This window comes from Platichthys flesus, chromosome 4, assembly GCF_949316205.1.
Source record: "Platichthys flesus chromosome 4, fPlaFle2.1, whole genome shotgun sequence".
Taxonomy (NCBI): Eukaryota; Metazoa; Chordata; class Actinopteri; order Pleuronectiformes; family Pleuronectidae; genus Platichthys; species Platichthys flesus.
The window spans coordinates 18900886-18921698 of NC_084948.1; the positions used below are offsets into that span (position 1 = coordinate 18900886).

The 20813-nt window shown below is 40.3% G+C and overlaps 2 protein-coding genes across 4 annotated transcripts in view; both read left to right on the top strand.

Annotated features, from left to right (window-relative positions):
• Positions 1-640: 640 nt before the first annotated feature.
• bud23 (BUD23 rRNA methyltransferase and ribosome maturation factor) lies at positions 641-5253 on the top strand. Its single transcript, XM_062386573.1, has 12 exons — positions 641-831; positions 987-1024; positions 1685-1780; positions 1965-2047; positions 2306-2402; positions 2500-2596; positions 2706-2756; positions 2846-2931; positions 3183-3228; positions 3315-3376; positions 4503-4592; positions 4783-5253. Exons 1-12 carry the CDS (start codon positions 784-786, stop codon positions 4835-4837), a joined length of 849 nt encoding a protein of 282 aa, XP_062242557.1. The 5' UTR covers positions 641-783; the 3' UTR covers positions 4838-5253.
• Positions 5254-6149: 896 nt separating this feature from the next.
• stx1a (syntaxin 1A (brain)) overlaps positions 6150-20813 on the top strand; it is a 47289-nt gene continuing 32625 nt past the window's right edge. For all 3 annotated transcript variants that reach the window (XM_062386717.1, XM_062386718.1, XM_062386719.1), the window contains exon 1: positions 6150-6553. In XM_062386717.1, the coding sequence (XP_062242701.1) occupies positions 6524-6553 (30 nt within the window). In that variant the 5' untranslated portion in view covers positions 6150-6523. The remainder of the gene's footprint in view (positions 6554-20813) is intronic.

A 20813-nucleotide genomic window follows, 5' to 3' on the forward strand; every position in this document is an offset into this window, starting at 1 on the left:
GGACCAAACCGGAAAAACAGCTGCAGCATCCGGCTACGTCATTCAAGGAGCCACCAGTAAGCGTCAATGTTTACAGGAAGTACTTTGAGTTGACCAATCATTTCAACAGGAAAAGGGATACGTGTAGATTTCGTGATAGAAGCTTTTTTTTGTTTACTAATGTGCATATTGTTTTTGTCCAAATTAAATAAAAAATGTTTTAAATAAGTTTCTGTGTGCTCACCTCGGTTATGGGACAATTCTCTCAATCATTTGAAGTGCTTAGCTACTATAGAAAAAAAAACCATAATCAAACAATTATGATACAAATATTAATAAAGTGGCCTTCTCAAAAAGTCAATTAATTTGCCTGAATAATAATAATAATCCTTACAATTTCAACAGGGCCTCACTGTCAGTGCCAGTCAGTGCTCGGGGCCTAATTAGATTGCAGTATGCAGCCTCACAAAGGCCATGAAGCGATTTATTTAGTTGAAAACACATTGAGTTTTTCATTTTTTTTTTACATTTCTTGTTATTCTTATTAGCAGTAGTAGTACGTATTTTGATGGTAGTAGTAGTTGAAATAGTAGCAAGTAGATTATGTAGTTCAAAGGATGGAGCAGTAGGTGGCGATATAGGCACATATTTACGCAGTATAGCGTTTATTGAACCGTCGAAGTAGAGTCTTCACGTGTGGACTGAGTCTCTTCCTCCATTACACTCGGCAGGTTAATAACATGAAATTATAAAACCCGCTCTTTACAATCAGGTACCGACACACAAACACACACAAGGAGAAACATGGCGTCCAGCTGTCGACGGCCTGAACACTCCGCTCCTCCAGATGTGGTGAGTCTCGAGCTGTATTGTAGCTGCTAGGCTAACGTTTAGCTTCAGCTGCAGTATTTGGGGATGTTTAAAGACCTTTAACTGTTGTGATAGGTTAGCAGCAGTGTTACTGAGCAGTGTGTCCAGGTCCTAATAATGTGCTCACATCTCCACAGTACTACAATGAAGCCGAGGCAAAGAAGTACTCTCAGAAGTGAGTCTGCATGTTACAGTCTTCCGTGTGTGTGTGTATTTGTCGTATTGGTTACCAGTGTACATAGAAGATGAGTTTTGGTTTGGCAACTAGTGGTTTTGGTTAGTGTTAGAGTAAATCCCTGACATACATTTATAAAGTGTCTGTGTTAGAGAGAGAGAGAGAGAGAGAGAGAGAGAGAGAGAGAGAGAGAGAGAGAGAGAGAGAGAGAGAGAGAGAGAGAGAGGATAATGTGTGTGGGTGTGTCAGATCTTAAGTAGAAGTAGCAGTATCCATTTGTAGAAAATACTCTGACAAGTAAAAGCCTAAACCCAAGTTAAAATACTATTTTTATTTTTATTATGTTTAATGTCCCATTTCAGAAGAATGGAAGTTATTTTGTTGGAATGTAACTATTACTAGTTTAAAGGCAATGGAGCTAGACTTATCATCCTAATAATCAGAAGTTGCAAAGTAAATAATGTTTGAATCATACAAGTTCTATATTTGTCCTAAGTTGTACTGTAATAGAAGTATACATGTAAAGATCCTTAAACATGTACTTTGCTACTATTGTGTGTGATTGTTTACTGTCTTTGTCATGTGTAAATGTTTTATTCTGTCATGTAAGAATGTCTCTACATTACAAGAAGTCCTGTAAACGATGTAGTTGTTCCACAGCTCCCGAATGATTGAGATCCAGACCCAGATGTCAGAGAGAGCGGTGGAGCTGTTGAGCCTGCCAGAGGGAGAGCCGTGCTTCCTGCTCGATGTGGGGTGAGTGATGCTGACTGTGTTTTCATGGACTGCACTGTTAATCTGAATTAGACAAATTCACATTCCAATTCAGTGTAACACCTTTTTATTCTAAGTTTTAACGTAATACCTCACAATATTCAGAATAACAATAACCTTGTATTTGTGATGTAAATGACTCCAGTCTGTCTGTCCTGTCTCTCAGGTGTGGCTCTGGTCTCAGTGGAGACTACCTCTCAGAGGAGGGACACCTGTGGGTTGGAGTCGACATCAGCACAGCAATGCTGGGTTAGTTTAAGAATTTCAGAAATCTGTCTGCAGATTTTCTCAAAGACATCTCATCCGATCGATTTGCTGTTCATATTTGAAATGTCTTACAAAGGTGAGACTTTGTGTTTAAGTTTAAAGGCTCTGCAGATTAAACATTATATCAGAGGCTTATCACTCTGAGTGACCTTTTAACTGTAGCACAAAATCATTTATAGTTTATATGTTCTGTGAGAAATTATGAATTGAAATAAAATCTTAAACATCTTCCTTTGACAGATGTTGCACTGGACAGAGAAGTTGAAGGAGATCTTTTAGTGGGAGACATGGGCCAGGGGATGCCTTTCCGACCTGGCACTTTTGACGGTTGCATCAGGTGAAAATCAAAGCATACTTACTTTTCAAAAAACAAAACAAAACATGAAGTAAATTTCTGACTCAGTTTTATCTTGATGCTTTTCTCCCTGTCCCAGTATTTCAGCGCTGCAGTGGCTCTGCAATGCCGACAAGAAGTCACACAGTCCTCCAAAGAGACTCTATACCTTCTTCAGTACTCTCTACTCTTCTCTGGTAAGCATCTATCACTCAAGTTGACTGCTTAGACAAACATTTAAATATCCATTACCCATATTTTACAGCGAAGACCGTTGCTTACTTCTCCATGCTATTTGTCTTTCAGTCAAGAGGCTCACGTGCAGTTTTTCAGCTTTATCCCGAGAACTCAGAGCAGGTGAAAATACACTGTGGGCGGTGGATGTAAAATCTAACATTTTATACTGATTCACATGCTCACATTCTGTTCGCCTTCCCTCTTTCAAGCTGGAGCTGATCACGACGCAGGCCATGAGAGCAGGTTTCAGTGGAGGAATGGTGGTGGACTATCCCAACAGCAGCAAAGCTAAAAAGTCAGTATCTATGAGAAGCAGGGGCATTCTTTTTTTTTTTACACGTTTAGCTGCTCCCCTCTGCAATGATCCCTTGTTAATAGCCTGTGAAATAAGTACCATTGTAGCGGCAACACAACACTAATTAGAACAGAACAACATCCATATTGACTCGACTGTCTGTCATTAGCCTGGTAATGAATTATTACATTAAAAATGGTTCGCCTGAATTTTCCCTCTCCCTCACACACACGCATACATTTTGTTTCCAGGTTCTTCTTGTGTCTTTTTGCTGGAGTATCAGGAGCCCTTCCCAAAGTAAGAAACAAAGGACTTATTTTGAGAACATTTTGATTTGTTTTATTCACATTTTAATAACTGTGATTTTTGTCTATCATTCTCAGGGATTGGGAATAGAAGCGTCAGACAAAGCTGCTTCAAACCAGGTCCAGTACTCAGGACAAAGGTAATGATTGTCACACAGCAGGCGAGACACTGGCTGTGGTTATTTGCAGGAAATACAATGATAACCAGAAGTACTCAGATTACTGTGATTTAAAAAAACGCTCACATATTTATTTGAGAGTTTATTTAAAGTTAATTGTTGGTTGATGTGCTTCATTCAGAAATGTACAATTTGATGAGCTAGTCCGAGGCCAACTGTGAAAGAACTAGTATTTTTGCCTCCCTGCAGATTGCAGCTATGGCCAGAGACCTTGTGTTTGAACAAACGCATTGTATTTACATCAACTTCAGTCTGTAACCTTTTTTGAATATTTGCTCTTAGAAAAAAAACTTTCCTGAATTATTGATTGTTTACCTCCCAAAATAGATCTAAAGATTATAATAATGGCTGAATTAACTGAATAATACTTTCATTGACTCTGTGTATTATTCAATTTTAGATCTAATACAATATTATTATTTTTGATATATTTTCTTATTTCATGTTCTCAAATGTTAGGATTTTCTTTTATTTGTTCTTGCATGATAGTAAACTGAATACAGAATGTTTTGTAATTGAAATGTACAGTGATTTTGGAATTTGTGAAACATTGCCAACACATTAACATTTTAGCTAGCTCAGGCTAATGCTACAATACCAGATGCTTCTTTGCTGCTCTAAATACAGTAATTGCCACTGTCAGTACAGAACACCTGCTGTTCTGGAGCAGTGCAGAAGATGTGATTTCCGGAAACGTATATTCTTAAAAGACATAGAATTGGATCTATACAAAGATTTGCATAGTTGCAGATGCCTGACCTGTTGTTTTCAGCAGTATCTGAGACATCTCTAATGCTCTTATGGTTATCGGAACATCTCTATTGAAGCTTTTCCAGTTTATTTTGAGTGTGAGCAGGTCTTGGTGATGATAAGTGTGGGTTCAGTTATACCTGTGCGGATGAAACCAAAAGACCAAGAGAAATCTAAAAAGGGCTGTTGTCCTGCCTGATTTAAAACCCTGTCAGGCAGGTTTTCCTCCCTTTCACATAGTGATGTTCAAGTTTCGCCTTAATTTTAGAAGAGATTTCTCATAAACAACATTGTGTATTTTAAATTACCTTATCAGCTCCACTTTGTCTTTGTGAAGGTGCCGGTTCAAAAACATGAAGGGCAAATCTGGAAAGAAGGGGCGAGATTGGATCTTGGAGAAAAAGGAGAGGAGGAGGAGGCAGGGAAGGTACGTCAGCATGACTGTGTTTCAATCTCTAATGGGACAAATTAATTTGATTTATTAATTATGCTGTGCTCAATATTCATGTTCTAAATAATGCAATTTAAGTTTAGTTTTAATTGAATCACCTCTGATTAGTGTGTTTTGTGATGCTTGCTGACGCTGCCCCTCTCTGCTGCGTATTTGTCTCCTGCAGGGAAGTTCGAGCCGACACTAAATACACTGGACGTCAGAGAAGACCTAATTTCTAGCTCTGACTCATGCATCTGGGCCCTCATTAGCTCCTGTCTGTGCCTCCCTACACACATTCACCTCTGGAGCCACAGAGTGTTTGGACTTGAATAATTTCTCAACTCTTTAATTCAAGTGGACTGGAGAGAGGGAAATGCTATTATGGCCAATTATTTTTATATTTGGTCGAGTGTCTGGGAAATTGTTTCTCACAAACGTTGGTAAGATTGCTCTCTCCACATTCATGCTGGATGGAGAATATTAAGTACATGAACAGACGTGTGCTGCCGGCTGGTGACGCAAGAACAACACAGTCACAGAATTAAAACAATGTTCATAGATTATGAAATGTCATCCTCCATTTCTGGTCAACTGTTGATTGTTCTATCTATAATATTTCATCAAATAAACTCAACAATTGAAGATTTTTATTGAATTTGATGCATTGTTTTTTTTACTGGAATATAAAAGAATTTGAGCAACATGGTTTCTCACAATCCTATGATAGAAGAACCACCCTTTATGTAAAATAACAAATATGGTACATGTACAACTAGAAGAGTACTAAGGCTGATTGGCCACTTCATCACCAAATTGCCTGTATTGTGGTCAGGTCCCTCATGCGGTACATCTCCAACATTTTCAGAAATTTATGAAAATGTTGAAAAATGCTCATGGTCCTCCTTTAAAAGGCAGATCTGCCCTTGTATCTGGATCTGCTTGAAACCTTATTGAGTCGACCCCTCAAAATTTCATTAAAACCATTTCAGTAGCTTTTGAGTAAACAGACAAACTAATGATAATTAAATCACAGTTCCAATAGGGTCCTCGCTCTATCAGTGCCTCAGGCCCTTATAACCTCCTGGCAGGTAATAATAGATATGTGCTCATCATCTCCAGAACATTGCAGCTAATAAGATGAGAAAACTTTCAGACTATTACCATCATACAATGTAACAAAATGTACCAATGAATACTTGTGTATTTGCAATTTAAAGAGACAATTGTATTTTATTCAACTACAATTATTATACAAAGAAAAAGGGCATGCCATCGCACATATCGATTTTGCTCTCTGTTTTGAGATTTTTTGTGTGGTCAATTATGCCAGGAAAATGGGGGTTGTTTTTAATTTTATGTAAAGAAAATATATTATATCAATATTGGTTTTGCATTATTTTTTGCACATTTTGGATAATTTGGCTATTTTTGCGCTTTCCTCACGGTCCGCACAGTGTGTCCGATAGGGGGCGCTGTTTGCTTGGACACCACAAAGCACCTGGGCGTTAGATCAGCGTGAACGCGCTCAATCAACGAGCACATCCCCCTCAGTGTGTCCGCTCATTCAGCGTCTGTCTCCGGGTAACTTCTCTGTCAAAGACCCTCCACCCTCCGGAACAAAACACCAAACTTCCACAAACACTTTCCTTATTCTTTAATTTGATTTACAAGCGTCCATTAGTGCGCCTGGAGGAGGAGGACGTTGCGGGTATGTGATGGGTTAACGGCGGAAGGCCTCACCTGTCGTGCGCGTCACCCTCGGTCCCGCCGCCATCCCTGAGGAACAGCCGCCGCCGCTAGACGCGCCTCCACGGCTCGCTCACATCCTCCCGCCCCGCCGCTCCATCACCACCACCACCACTATCACCACCACCTCTCTCACCCAGAGGAAGACCGGAGGAACGGGAGCGGAACAAGGGGAAACCATGAAGGACCGCATGCTAGAACTTCGACACGTAAGTAGAAAACACGCAGCTGCTCCATAGAATCATGTTCTTCCGTTGGTCTGGTTCAGGAAGCAGGGGCGCGCGGAGGGAGCAACAGTTGTGACTCTCCGGGGTTTTTGTCACCGGCAGCCGCTGCTGAGATTCACCGTTTGTGTGGAGCGCGAGCGAAACAACAGAGAGATTCTACAGGTTTAATCCAAGTTAAAGTCATTTTCTGCTCCTGAATAACCACCGACATGATTAATGTGCTCACAGGTGGGCTCAGCTTTCCTCTATCGCACTTTCCTTTAATGGCATTTAGTTGAATGAAAGTATCACAGTTTTATTCTAATAACATGAACACGTTTTCTGTCATTTTTCAGAATTTAAAATACACCCAGAGAAGTGTGTGTGTGTGTGTGTGTGTGTGTGTGTGTGTGTGTGTGTGTGTGTGTGTGTGTGTGTGTGTGTGTGTGTGTGTGTGTGTGTGTGTGTGTGTGTGTGTGTGTGTGTGTGTGTGTGTGTGTGTGTGTGTGTGTGTGTGTGTGTGTGTGTGTGTGTGTGTGTGTGTGTGTCTGTCGTTGGATCAATCTGGGCTGAACTATTGGTGTGTGTGGTTGGAAATTGGTCCCAGCTCGCCCATATAACCTTTAACATGTCTTTTTATATATACAAAATGTAATCATTACCCAGTCCAAGCACAATGGTTTGTCCCTTTACAACATCTGTGGTGTGCACGTGCAGACAGAAGAGGGGGCTCATTCTGACACAGATTAATCACGTTGTCCAATCCTACATTTTGTAAATGAAAATAAAGACTTATTTGGATTTTAAATTTAAACCTTGTGACAGTTGGATTAATCATCAGTATAACATCCTTCGATTATGGGATAAAATGAGACCAGGAGGATGCATGATTGATAAGATTAATAGAAGAGGAGATTGAATAATATCCTTTTAAAGGATAAGCTTGTGTTGTTTGTGTGTGTGGTGTTAAAGTGGCCATTGTCAGAACTGGGTAATTGGCAGTTAAGCTGAGGACATAGATGGGCAAACAATTTACGACTCCTCAGTTTTCAGGGCAGATCCTGCTATGAATTGGCCTCATGGGGAAACAACCCAGCCCTGCCAATTGTGTGCTTGTGTGTGTGTTTGTTCAGGAGGAGAGGCGTGTCTCCAGGCTGCCATGCTACAGAGAAACAGTCAGACCAATATTCAGCCCAAGCGGCTGGAGCAGACAGAAATTATACATGAGCTGCAGATTCTATTTTCTTTTACAATTCTTGATCTTATCTTTCCCGTCTGAGAAAAGGCAGATTAGTGTGGAGCTGCACCATTTTCAGACAATCGGCACCAAATAAAATTGAAATAAATTGAAAGTCACAGACGTGTGATTTCTCATCGGCACTGGATTAATGTTGTTTCCCTTCTAAAGTTAATACGGCTCATCGAGATTTTTCTGTGGATCTGAACAGCACAGTGTAGGATGCACATTCGATTGTGTTGCAGCTCTGGATTAAAGCTGAGAGTAATTATTATTTTTAATACTGATTTATCCGTCAAATATGTCAAACTGTATAGTGTCCTGATATATTTAATTTCCTAAGTTTCCAAAGTTCTTGTCTGAAAACTTCTTCTGAGACGTCATCTAGAGCTATACAGCTGATGGCATGAACCCACCTCTCGCTGCTTCCACATTCCCTCACTGGGCTGCTTTTATTCTTTCATGCTGATTTTTAAGCGGGAAAAGCTGACGGCTGTTATGGAAATATTGTCATTAGACATTTTGAAATTGGCAGGTTTGTGCAGTTGCAGAGTTGGTGCTTCATTAGCTTGTATTTTCTTAGTTTTGAGAACATATGAGGTTTGTCCCTCTCTAGGAGGTGTGTCCTTATCGTGATGGGGAATTGGGTATGTTGCCAGGGAAACAGCTCTTGGTAGGGTCTCCCATGAGGAGGAAAGTGGTCCTTTGTGAGTGGCCAAACTAAAAAGCAGTTCAAAGATGCAAGTGGCAGAGGTAAGGAGACTGTGCAGGTTAGCGTGCTGGGGGCTCACTCTGCATTCATGTGGCCCTACGTGGGTCTCAGCCTGAGGAATATGTTGACATCCCTCGGGAGGCACTAGAGGTAGTGGCAGTGGAAACAGACGACTGAGCTCTCTCTCTTTCTCTCTCTCTATCTCTCTCTCTCTTGCCTCCACACCTGCAGTACATTAGTGAATGGAAAGAAACATGATGATGGACTTTGTTGTGTTGCTTCCTAAAGACGTATGTCTTATTTCAAAGTAATGCCATCCCTGCAGGATGTATTCAGTGTCTCCAAGCTCACTGTTAATGGTCACATTTAGGTTGCAAATCAGCGAAGAGCTGGAAACATAATAGGAGATTTCACTTAAGCCATTTTACACATGAACATCCAGAAAATGTTCAGACAATTGGGTCTGGACTTTCTTAAGTGTTTGCCTATCACATTAAGATAATGCAGCAGTTGTTCACGTTAACGTGATGTATAATTCCCATTGGGTTTGGGTTCCCGAATCTGTATTCTTTCCAAGTTGACATCTACTGTGGCACCTCTTTTTCATCCTGAGAGACTTGTATTATTTTAGTTTTTCCATTATCATCAACACTTAAACAACTTTCATTTACAGTCTCAGATACAGCCCCGCTGGGTATATCAGGACTAGGGTGCATGTTTAAGATGCAGATTAAGATGCATTTATCTGTCTCTGCTTTTGACCCATCTGGTGCAGGACACACAGAAGCAGTGAGCGACCATGTACGGCGCCCGAGGAGCAAGGTGCCTTGCTCAGGGGCACTAGACAGGGTAGGGAGAATACTCTTGGATTTTTGGACAGATCAAACCAGGTTTGTCATTTTTTTTTGTTTCTCCGGGGAGTCGAACCAGAGAGCTTTTCTGCCCATAGTCCAAGTTTCTGCCACTAGTCCACCGCCTCTCCAATGTCAGAAAGCAGCTCTAAAAATGGATTCCAATTCTCAATAAGCGGCATCCAGATTTTTTATAACAGGCAGATAATGTGGTTTGGGGTCAGACTTTTTCATATTTATTGTATATGAAGGCAGGTCAAATAAAATATTAGATATAACCTAAGCCTTCATTTGCATATGTTCAAACCAAACACAGGTGCAGCCAAAGTGAAGAGAACTGAGCAGATTTCACCACCGCTGTGTCTTTTCATGTGTTTTGGTAGAGTCTCACTGCAGGTTTACTCACCCATGTGCTCATGTGCCGCTTTGGCAGGAAATTGAGTTTTGCTCATATTTGTGCGAGGGCGCAGGTTTGCCCATATGCACATAAACCCACTTTATGAGCTCACACCTGCCCATGACTCTGTTCTCCGAACAGCTCATTAGCCTGCTGCCTGAAGCTGCCAGTCTCAATAAATAAAATGGGCGTATGGCCTCTCACCTCCCCTCCCCTCGTCCCATCACTCCCAGTCGGCCCAGATGTGATTTAGTGACAGATGGCGGCAGACATGATGCTTTTGTCAGCCGTCTTGAGCTCTGAAACCTGAGGGGGAAACACGCTGCTGTGGTTTTTAAAGATTTCACTCACCCACAAGGACTCTTATTAATCAGACTTGATTGTTTATGGTTTTGATGCAGTTACTGATTTTTGGCAGGTGTTATGAATTATTATTATGAATCATCCGTAACAGGTCGTCTCTCTTTTATATCTCCTTGATGGTTTATCAGCTGTTTATATTTAACTTTAATCTCTCCTTTTTCTATGATTGTCTCTGTAGTGGTGAGTTCCTCCATATTGCATTTTGCTCTTTTACTGTCAGTGATTTATCAGATGGGTTCCTGTCCTCCCCTACACTTTTTCCGCTGCTCTCTTCTTCCGGTTTTCTCTGTGCAGCTTTATTGGTCAGTGTCAGTATTGGTTCAGTGTTCGTGTGTGTGTGCGTGCGCACTAACCTGTGTCACTACCAACTTGGCATTAGAGTGACACATTAACTAATAGGAGGGTAGTGGCACACTCGGAGGCCGCGTGTGCGTCTTTGGCTCTTTTGCTTCTCTTTTCATCTTTTCATTATCGCTCCTCTTTCACATCCATCTCCCCTTTATTGTGCATTTCTTTACCTCTTATTCTTCTGTCCTTAACCTGATCTTGGCTATTGACATATCCTCAGTGACACAAACAGCAGCGAGGATAAAGAGCCACTTTGCTTACTATTGAACAGAACACCAATCCTACAGGGTCAGAGGTTTTATATGTCCTTGTTCAAAGGCCTCTGTAAGCTCAGGGATCTGTTGTGGGGGGGAAATGGCTACTCACTGATTCTGACCCACAGATGAGCCTTATCATATCTATGTAGAAGGATAAAGTAGCAGTAAAATGTATTGTCATTGTCCTGTATCGTCGCCATGAGAAAGGTGCCCACTTATACAGATAAAGACATTATGCATCAACACATAGAGGCTGCATAATTACATAAATTAACCATGAAATGAGTAAGACCGATCTGGCTTTTCACCAGGGACTCGTCTGTCTCTGCAAATGAGATTACGGTTGTTAAGATATCCAATATCGGTTGGCTGCTAATGGTTATTTCTTAAATGTGTGAATTGAACACAACATCCTCATCCATAACAATCAAAGCATGCAACTAGGATGATACTCACAAGGGCTCATACCTTCGCCAGGGCCCAACATTCCCTTTAAAAGTGAAATCAAGCCGCACCAAATTGCACTCATTTAGAGAAGTCAGTCCCCTATGCTAAATCTTGCAATGTTCTTGCAAAAAAAATTCCTCTAGCTACGTTCAAACGAAATGTAAAAAGTGAAATTTAGGCGTTGCGTTATAAGCAGGAATTTGGCAGCAGGTTTATTTGTGGTTACTTGCATACTAGTGTGATCAATGTCGGTACAGGAGTACTTGAGTTCAAATGTTTCATCTCCACCTCCATCATGGTAATGTGCCCATAAATACTGTGAATACTTGCTTACACACAATCAACATACAATCCAACCCACAAACAAACGGACAGGTGCCATAACACAACCTCTTTGGCAGAAGTAATAAGCTCTTATATTCATCATTGTATTTCAGTTTTCTATCGTAGATAATTCCTACATTAGAGATCTTCAACATATTATGAATCTCATTCATTTTAATTCTGCTGTATGACAGGTTGGTTGTTGTTATGCTGGTACAATCCTGTTTACTTCTCATAAACACCAGCAGCTCCCAAATCTAGTGGAGATCCTAAAAATAAATAAAGACGGTTCTGTAATCAAACCTCCCCCATCTGTTGTGGGAGAATCAGCTTCAGGTCATTCTTGTTGCCGATGCTAAAATTGAATTTGTAATGTTCCGACCTCTCCTCTCACATCATCTCTTAATTGATGGCAGCAGAGTGGATCTGTAGCAGCAAAGGTACTGCCTTCTATCACAGACTCCTGTCGGAGATTAGAACCTTTAAACATAATTTGCGACCAACTGAAGCAGCGAAGCAGCTCTGTTAGTCTTTCTTTGGTGGTAGTCTTTTAGAGTAATAATATGAGTCTTTCCTTCTTGAGGTTAAACAAGCACTTATGACTTAACAAGCCATCCAAACTAAACAACAAAAGACATGATTTGCCATCAGTTGTCCCCTAGACTGACGTGTATTTGACATTTTCTGATCTGTCCTGTAGCCAATTTGCTGACATGACTGATGCTGTTGTTCTTGTTGGGAAGACTGTCTCCTTTTAATGATTCTCTGAAAAGATTTTGCCATGGCAACCACTGTTAAAGAAGAAACTTTGGATATTACTCAAGGTATTATTCAAGCAAAAACATTCAGAGTTTCATTTTCTGCTTTTCCTTGTCATATGCGATAGAAAACGGAAAACCTTAAGGTTCTGATGGTCAAACCAAATAATATTACGAGCTTTAGGAATTTACAACTTTTTTGTTATTTTCTGAAATTTTAGATAGAGATGTACGGACATTTTCCCCTTCCTGATACAGATTCTTATACCTGGTTCTAATACAAATATGAATATAACCATACAAACCCTGCATAGAAGTGATGATTGCTGTCATTGTTGTGTGGCCTGTTGCTTGTCGTGCAATTGGCATCTAGTGCCAAAGTGTTAAATATTGACATGACAGTTTAGAACGATTGGCTAACACTATATTACGTGAAAGCACTGCTTCCTCACTGCTCTAAAGGCAATATTTGCCAATGGCAGTATAGTGCATCTGCTGTTTTGGAGTGGCAAAGAATAAGTGATATCCAGAAAAAGAAAAAAAAAGTTTGATCAAATATACTTTAAAGATGTGGTATCAGATCAGTACATTGGATTTTGTACTCGCCTGGCATTTTCTGCAGTACCGGAGGCATTTCCAATACTGGTATCAGAGCATCTCTAACACACACAAAAAATAGTTAAATAAAAGTCTTTAGTTTGACATGTTTAAGTATTTGAAAATATATATCTCTGCCTCTTTCCAAATTAGTTTTCTGATATTTCTCTTGGCTTTTCTCTTCACTTCCCGTCCATTTGCTCTTTCTTCTCTTATGCTATGATTCTTTTTCTACACTTCCTATCGTTCCTTGACATCTCTCTCACTCCCTGTCACACACCCCCCCCCCCCCCCGTATCTGCAATGTAATTGTGTTACTGACACATTGGTGCTGTCATAATCCTTCATGGTCAGCGAGTTACAGAGTGAAGTGCTCTGAAAAATAATTCCATAGGGGGAAGATGGCGAAGAGACTGGGGATGGGCAAAACCACAGCCTATAGCTATCTCTTTTCCCAGCCTGTGATCCGTCATTTAAGTTCAATTGAAGCTTTATGACGTTTTCTCACCTACTCCTGCAACGCTCAACACTGGTCGACCACCTGCAGCTGCCTGCACACATCCCCAGGGCAGGCAAGTTGGTGTATAAACATCCGCAGCAGCATGTAATTAATAAAATCCTACCCATCAGCCATTGTGTGCTAACAAGCCAAAATGGAAGTAAGCATCCACTATTTAGTCTGAAAGGTCGGTCTTCTCATCTTCGAAGTCCCCGCAGCCGACAGAGTTATCTCTGTGAGGGCTGGCAGCTGCAGACATTAGGATTCCGGCCCTGACATTGATTATTATTGATTTTGTGGAAAAACATGTTATTATCTCATTGTGAGTAATTATTTAACCTTTAATAGATAGGCGTTTTGGTAAATTCTTATTTTAACTATTTAAATGGCATCACTTTGATGATTAAACTGTTAAAGGTCAGAAAGATGTGAGGAGGCCAGAGGGAGGGGATGGATGAAAGACATAGCAGGGGAAATGGGGGGGATACAATTTGAGGAGGAAGAGACCGCATGAGGAAAATCAATTTGTCATTCTGAATATTTTAATGCACATATAACAGAATTTGATGTTTTTCTAATGACAAACAAAATATAAAACCATCTAATGTAAAGTTTTGGTAAATGAACACCGACGCTGTGGGTCTTGAGCAAGGATAGTGAGATGGTGAGGAAGAAAAGATGAACACAAACTGAAAACGTGACCACAGAGAGCGAGACAAAGGTAAGCGAGTCTTTGTTGTGTGGGCCTTATGTGCTATAAGAATTCAGCAGCGAAGCAGAAGTACGGAGGAAGGCAAGCGAGAGAGAAGGAGGTGAGACAATGACGGACAGGGAGAATGAGAAAGAAAAGGGAGGATGATTAAAGGGGGAGGACATTAAGGAGGATTGTTAGGGAAAGGAAATTGTTGCGCATGCACACAGTTTGACTCACTGTGGTGGCAGTGCTTCATCTCGTCTCCCACCCGCATTCTTCTTCTTTGTGTATCTGATGGACCCTGTGCTCCGTGGGCATGGCTGATAAAACAACCTTGTTAACCTCGGCCAGACCTACGTTTTCACTGGAATGGAAAGCAGCTGAGCCTGAGAAACCTGTGTACTTTTTATTTTTAAACAAATCAACTTATGAAATGTCTCGCAAACATTTTAACATCTTAACAAAATTACAAGGAGCAAACTATCAAAGGGCCTAATTAAATTAAATCCGGATGCACCAATCATGGAGAGACAGAATACAACAACCGTAGCAAAGAATTTTAATTTGAACATGCTCTTTAAAGAGTGGGGATCGATAATAAAAATGTTGTGCTATTTAATTCCAGATGAAACATTTCAGAGAAATTCTGAGCTTGACGAGCAGATTCAATTTAGGTTTTCCAGGCGGACATTTCTGCTCATTTTTGCTGTTCCCTCTTAGGACGGCTGTGATGATGTATCCATCCCACCATTGGCATTGTTAAACCAATTTAAGAGTAGATATTTCTTTGAATTGACTTGCATCAACGCTGTATTTCTTCAACAGCTTTATCCAAACCATTTTTATATGAATTTTTCCTATCATAGAAACCGCAGTTACTGAACACAACACCAGACCTGTTTGAATCACTTGTCTGACATTTTAGCAGCTATTTAGGTGTCTTATCATGTCGATTTAATAGATCTCTAAATTTGTGGAAATCCATTTCCATATTTCAGGATCTTGATGTGAAATTATTTGCATGGTAATTTTTACCAACTTGCTATGAATAGTGTAAAGCAGAGGTATTCAATTGAAATTCATTGTTTTTCTTTTTTCCCGCAATTTTCGGGAACATAATGTCAATGTAAAAGAGCAAATGATTCAGTGCAATAGGCTATATATTGACTTATTAGATGCATTGACACGTGTGTATTCCACAACTGACTGTCAAACAAAGATAGTATAATACAATATTTGAAGACTGTCTTTTCGTCCCCGTCTCTCATCACACCAACTTCATTAGTCATGCTGGTCATGAATTCACAGATTTGATTGGCTGAGTTGTGTCTCATGAGATGATTTACAAAGCCTAAAATTGGTCTGAGTTTCCTAGGCAGCTAAACCTATACGGTAAAGGCTAGAAAATTGCAGTTATGCTCAATTTATATGTCCGGGCCCAGATAAGGCATCACCTGAGTCCAGTTTCGGACTGCGAATAGTGTGGTGAACAATAGACATTGCATTTAGATCTGAACCTATGTAATTCCAATAATTTAGATGTGATGTACTTCAGAGCAAGATTGTGAACATGTGTACAGGCAGCAGGAAGCATGTCTGCAATGTAATACAGCACATATAGAGCCTATTTCAGAGTAATAAAAGTATTGATCTGTATTTTAAAGAGCAAGTTATCAGCAGGGGAGCATGGATCAGCTAGTGCACAATATATTTTATTCCAGCTGAAGAGCATTGGCCGAAATTCATGCTAATGCTCTGAATCAAAGTTTGTTGATTTTCCTTGAAGGCTGCTCTTGCTGCTGAGCGAGAACATTAATGTCAAAGAAACCCAATCAGTTTTGCATTTCCCTTGTTTTCTTTTGGCTAAATCTTATCACTTCCTTTGTCCTCTGCTCACCCACACTGCTCGCTGGTTGTGTGAAAGTCTTGCCTCGATAGCCACACACTGTCTCCTGCTCTGCCATCAGTCGCTCATTCACTCTGACAGTTATTCAGTGAGGTGGCCTGAGGGGCAATCAGTCAGTGAGGCTTTTGTGTTGATTTGTGGCTTTGCCTTTTTACTCACAATCCCATGATGGTGGAAAATTAAATCCTGGCTGCCTCACACAACAAAAGTTACACAATCATTCAGGAGTTACGGAAATATTATAATTCAGACTCTGGACTCTTGCATTGATTGTTGTGCTGATCTATTGTATTTTCAGTTAAACCCCTGCATTCATAAGAAGACCGGCCACAAGGCCTAATGCTGGAGATTCTCTGTGTGATTTGCTGTCGGCTGTTTTCCCGCATAGACTGTAGATCTCTTGGCGTGTAGGTAGTGAATGTCCTGGGGGCTTTAGAATGGGAGCAGGTGAAGACACAGCCATGCCTATTTTAATAAGTGGGGTTGTGTGCCTGCGTGTTGTTTTTGTGTCTCTTTGTGGGGACCAGTTTGAGCTTTGAACAGTGAGAATGAGGACATTTATAAATGGGAATGACTTGGTTTTCATTTGAGATACATTGTCAAACCCTAGAGACTAAAACTGATGGGGGGGGGGGGGGGATTCTCGCATACTAGTTGAGATCTCATCTGGTCAAATGTTGTGAAATCTGACAGTTGTACAAATACACTGGAGCTGAATGGAAATTAGTTTGTCCCTCTAACTATATTGAAGAATTACATGGCATGTCTCACTCACATTACATCAAGATAGGGACTATTTTGACAATAAACTGTAGCTTTATATCTCTCTCTACCTCTGCATTATTAAGAGAAAGGTATCAGAGATTTCAGTGGTTTTCTAAGTTGTAATTATGACTTTTGATGTTGACATGAGCATGCATGCGTGCTCTATTTTCGTCTCTTCTAAATTAGCAAATTAATATACCATATGAGATGACCTGCAATTGGAGCATAAGTCAGTTTATGTTGTTTATATCTCTGTATTTGTATGCGAAGTGGAAACATGAATACATTGTGTGTGTGTGTGTGGGAACATATCCATAATGAATGCTGTGTGGCTGTATTATGATAATAAATCTGGTTATGCTCTCTATATTCCTCATAGCAGCTGACACAAATTTCTGAGTCATTTCTAATGAGACTGCAGGAAGCTGCTTGAATTGGCTGTAATGCAAAGATGCAGGGAAACGGATCTGCTTTAATATGGAAACACAAAAGGACATTAAAGTCCTGCCCACATGGGTTTCCATCTTTACTTGAACCGTCACTGCTCTTCTCTCCAGTATTCTCAGGTTACCGTCTGAATGCATGGTACTTGCAACTGTATTCCTTCGCTCTCCATTTAAAGATGTAAAATGTGACAAACTTGAATTAAAACTGAGAATAAAGACTTGACCTGAATCTATCAGAGGCAAACCTATTCTCCTCATATCTGTTTGAGCGAGGCGCTAATAAAACATTTGATTCCTGATGCAAATCTGCGGCGTGGCTTCATGTGGAATTAGACTTTCTAGAACTTTGACCTGCAAAACATGTGTGACTGAACCCTAACCTGACTCTTTATCAGCACAGTCTGCATCCTCTTATTGCACTGTCACAGCTTTCAGTAACTGATGTGCTGCCCTGCTTCTCCTCCTCGTCTTTCCATGCTGACATGAGCCAGCGCCATTAAAAGTCTGGTTTATCTGTTGTCCCTCTTTCCTGGACAATATTTCTTCCTCCTCCTGCTGTTTACACTGGATGTGCAGACAATGCCTTTTGTCCTCATGGAGTGACTCCCTGCTGGCCCGGTGCCTAGAACAACTCTCTAATCGAATAAACGGCATAATCAGGCCACTACTCCTGCCGGGGTGTTTTAACCCAAGTGTGAGCCCCAGGGGCAGAGTGCATCAGAGGGTTGTGGCCATAATGGGGGCCAGCTTGCATACGGCTAGTTCTCGCTGTTTGTTGACCATGTGTTAAATATTATCGCTGTGTGCATGCATGTTTGTGTCTAGCTCAGAGCATGTGCCGTGTGTGGAGTCCAAGACTGTAGGCTGAGTCAAGACCACAGCGATAAAGGCCTCTCTCAGTCCCCTAGTGGCTCAGCAGGAGCTTCAGATCTGTGTGGGAGTTGGAGTTTTGAGGTGCACTGCTCAGTCTTCTCTCCTCCTGACCACTCAAAGTAAAACCAGACCAAAGCCCTCCTCTCACTGCAGGGGATGCAGCATCTCTCCATGGAATCTGAAACACTACGGGTGATCTGGGAGCTTATTCTGATTCCCCGCTTGTCCTCCTCCTCCGCCGCCTCCTGCTGCTGCTGCTGCTGCTGCTGCTGCCTCTTTTTTCTCTGCTTCTAATAGTCGGCAGTTCCTCAAATGCATCTCGTTTCCACACCAAAAATGTATTTATTAATAGCAGTTTTGTTCCTATATTGTGTATCTAATTTATATGCCCAACTGTCACAGCACACATTAAACACTTAATTGTTTTGTACAGACTATTTTTAAGGTTGTGTGATGAAGAGAACAAATAACAATCCAGTTTTTGTTGAATTAAATAGAGCTTAATTGGGTTTAGATATTAGCAAGATCACAGTGGCTCTCTATTCTTCTCACATAAATTTGTGCCAGTTGCCGCACCATCTCCTGCTGAAGTCTGTCTTCTCTGACATTCATCTCAAGAACGGGTTTCTCTCCGACTGTTCTTCTGCCCATTTCCTCCACATATTCTCCCTGCCTCTGCCTCTGTGCCGACACATCACCTGCTAGAGCTCCACACAATTGATTTTGTGTTTGAGAAAACATTGAACATGCAAGAATTGTCTTGTATCCATAATTTTTTTATAAAGTAGCAGACACACATGTGGTTTTGTTATCGGGTTACATTTTATGGTCATGCAAAATCCTAAAAGGAATATTATTCTGGGATTGTCTGATTGTAGATTTTCAATGCATTCAAAAAAACCTACGACTCCTCAAAAACTTTTTGGGACATTCAGAAGACACTGTCTCTTCCCCTACATATATAAAAAGCTTTGGTGGTACATACATTGACGTTTCACATTTGGGAAAATAAATTGAAACATCCGAGAACATGGGGTGAATTTCAGGCCCTTTTCTTCTATCTCTAAAAGAAGGATTATGTGGGTTGACTGGTTAATGTGTCTTGTCAGTTGATGTTTCACACAGCAGACATTTCCACTTGTAGTTGGAGAAACGCTGCTGTCACTAATAACATTAGTGTCCCAGTAAGACATGTCAGTGTGACAGTGAGCCAGCATGCACAGTACTAGAGCCTGAAACTGGAGCAGCTAAATGGTTTTCAGCCATCATTCATTTTATTGTTATTTCTATTTATTATTACAGCTTTTTTCCTCTGTGTTAAAATGTTGTCTTTAGTATTGGGAAGATGTAGTTTTCAGAATTGGTCTGTTGTATTGGTTGGCTGATATGAGTCTTTCACAGACATTTTGGTATCTACATTCATGTTTGTTGATTTGTTCCATTATGAAACATTTTATTAAACAATGCAGAACATATTTGTTTACATTTAACTCGTAGTTACAGTAATTTCTAATAAAGTTGACTGTTAAACTATAAAATATCAGACATCATTTACATTTGTTGTCATAAGCGGTTGATGATGACATATTGGGAATTATTGCTAAGTGATATTTTTTATACATCATAAAGACTGCATATGATATTAATATGGAATGTTATACCCCCTAATATAGGAATTTGCATCAGACACCAAAACATTGGTCCCTACAACAAAATCAACACCCAACGATATTCCAGTGATCCAATAACTATATGGATGGATTCTGGGCCTGCGCCCTATTACCTGTCTGTCTCGTTAAGCAAACGTCTATTGGGCAATGGGTATTAGTCTCTGCTTCCTCAGAACATCCTATTTACTCTCAGTTCTACATGTCCGTGCAGAAATTTGAATTTTGAATTAGAAGGACTTGAAGCTCAGCATATTGATCTTACTTTATGCCTTTTTTAAAACCGGAATTATAGAATTGGAGGCCGATTCAATGATATGTTGCTGTTTTTAACTTATCAGGTTGTGATCAATTTTTTTACCTGGGTTATATGTTTTTATCCGTGCTGTGGCCTATCTCGGCCAGGTCGCCCTAAAAACTAGATTCTTAAATCCTAAATCATACTTACAATGCACATAGCTAGTTATTATGTCATACTTTAGTCTTTCCCTGCTTTTGGGACAGAGGACGAAAACTTTCCTACCTCGCTACAGCCCTGAGGAGCAAATGGAGCTCATGGGCTGCTAATGGGGAATTGAATTAGTTTGACAGGGGCTAGAGGAATGAGATGAGGCCACATGAGATCCCTGCTAATGTAGTGCAATGACTGATATGTGATTAGCAACTAGAACATGTTCTTCAGAATGAATCATTGGCTTGATGCCAAAAACTTTGAGAAGTTTTAACTTTATGGGATGAACCATAAAGTTTAGGCCCTAAAATTTGAATTTTTCCTTATCATTCAATGAAACCATATCTAACCACCTGTGTGATTGTTATATTACTGTAGTATGTTGGAATACTGTAAAATAGGTATAATGTTTGACAAAATTCTCATTATTTTACAATTCTTTATTTAAATGTCTAGATTAGACCAATGTTATAGTTTGTTGATTTTGATTTGGTGACATCTTCCAATACAGCTGAAGATTTTAGGGACAAGATATCAACGACAGTTAGGCTTTAAAACACAATTTAAATCACGCCCATTATCGCGTTAGGTGTTTTTTCTGATGTATTTTTTTCACATCTGAAGATAAGTCCCTAATATCTTGAGTTGTATTGGATTGGGCTGTGAACTAC

Excerpts from the sequence above, each read along its gene's own strand:
- bud23 (XM_062386573.1), top strand. The coding sequence starts at position 784 with ATGGCGTCCAGCTGTCGACGGCCTGAACACTCCGCTCCTCCAGATGTG. Across the intron at positions 2,597-2,705 it reads GTACTCTCTACTCTTCTCTG|TCAAGAGGCTCACGTGCAGT; the intron begins GTAAGCATCTAT and ends TTTGTCTTTCAG. Across the intron at positions 4,593-4,782 it reads AGGAGGAGGAGGCAGGGAAG|GGAAGTTCGAGCCGACACTA; the intron begins GTACGTCAGCAT and ends TGTCTCCTGCAG.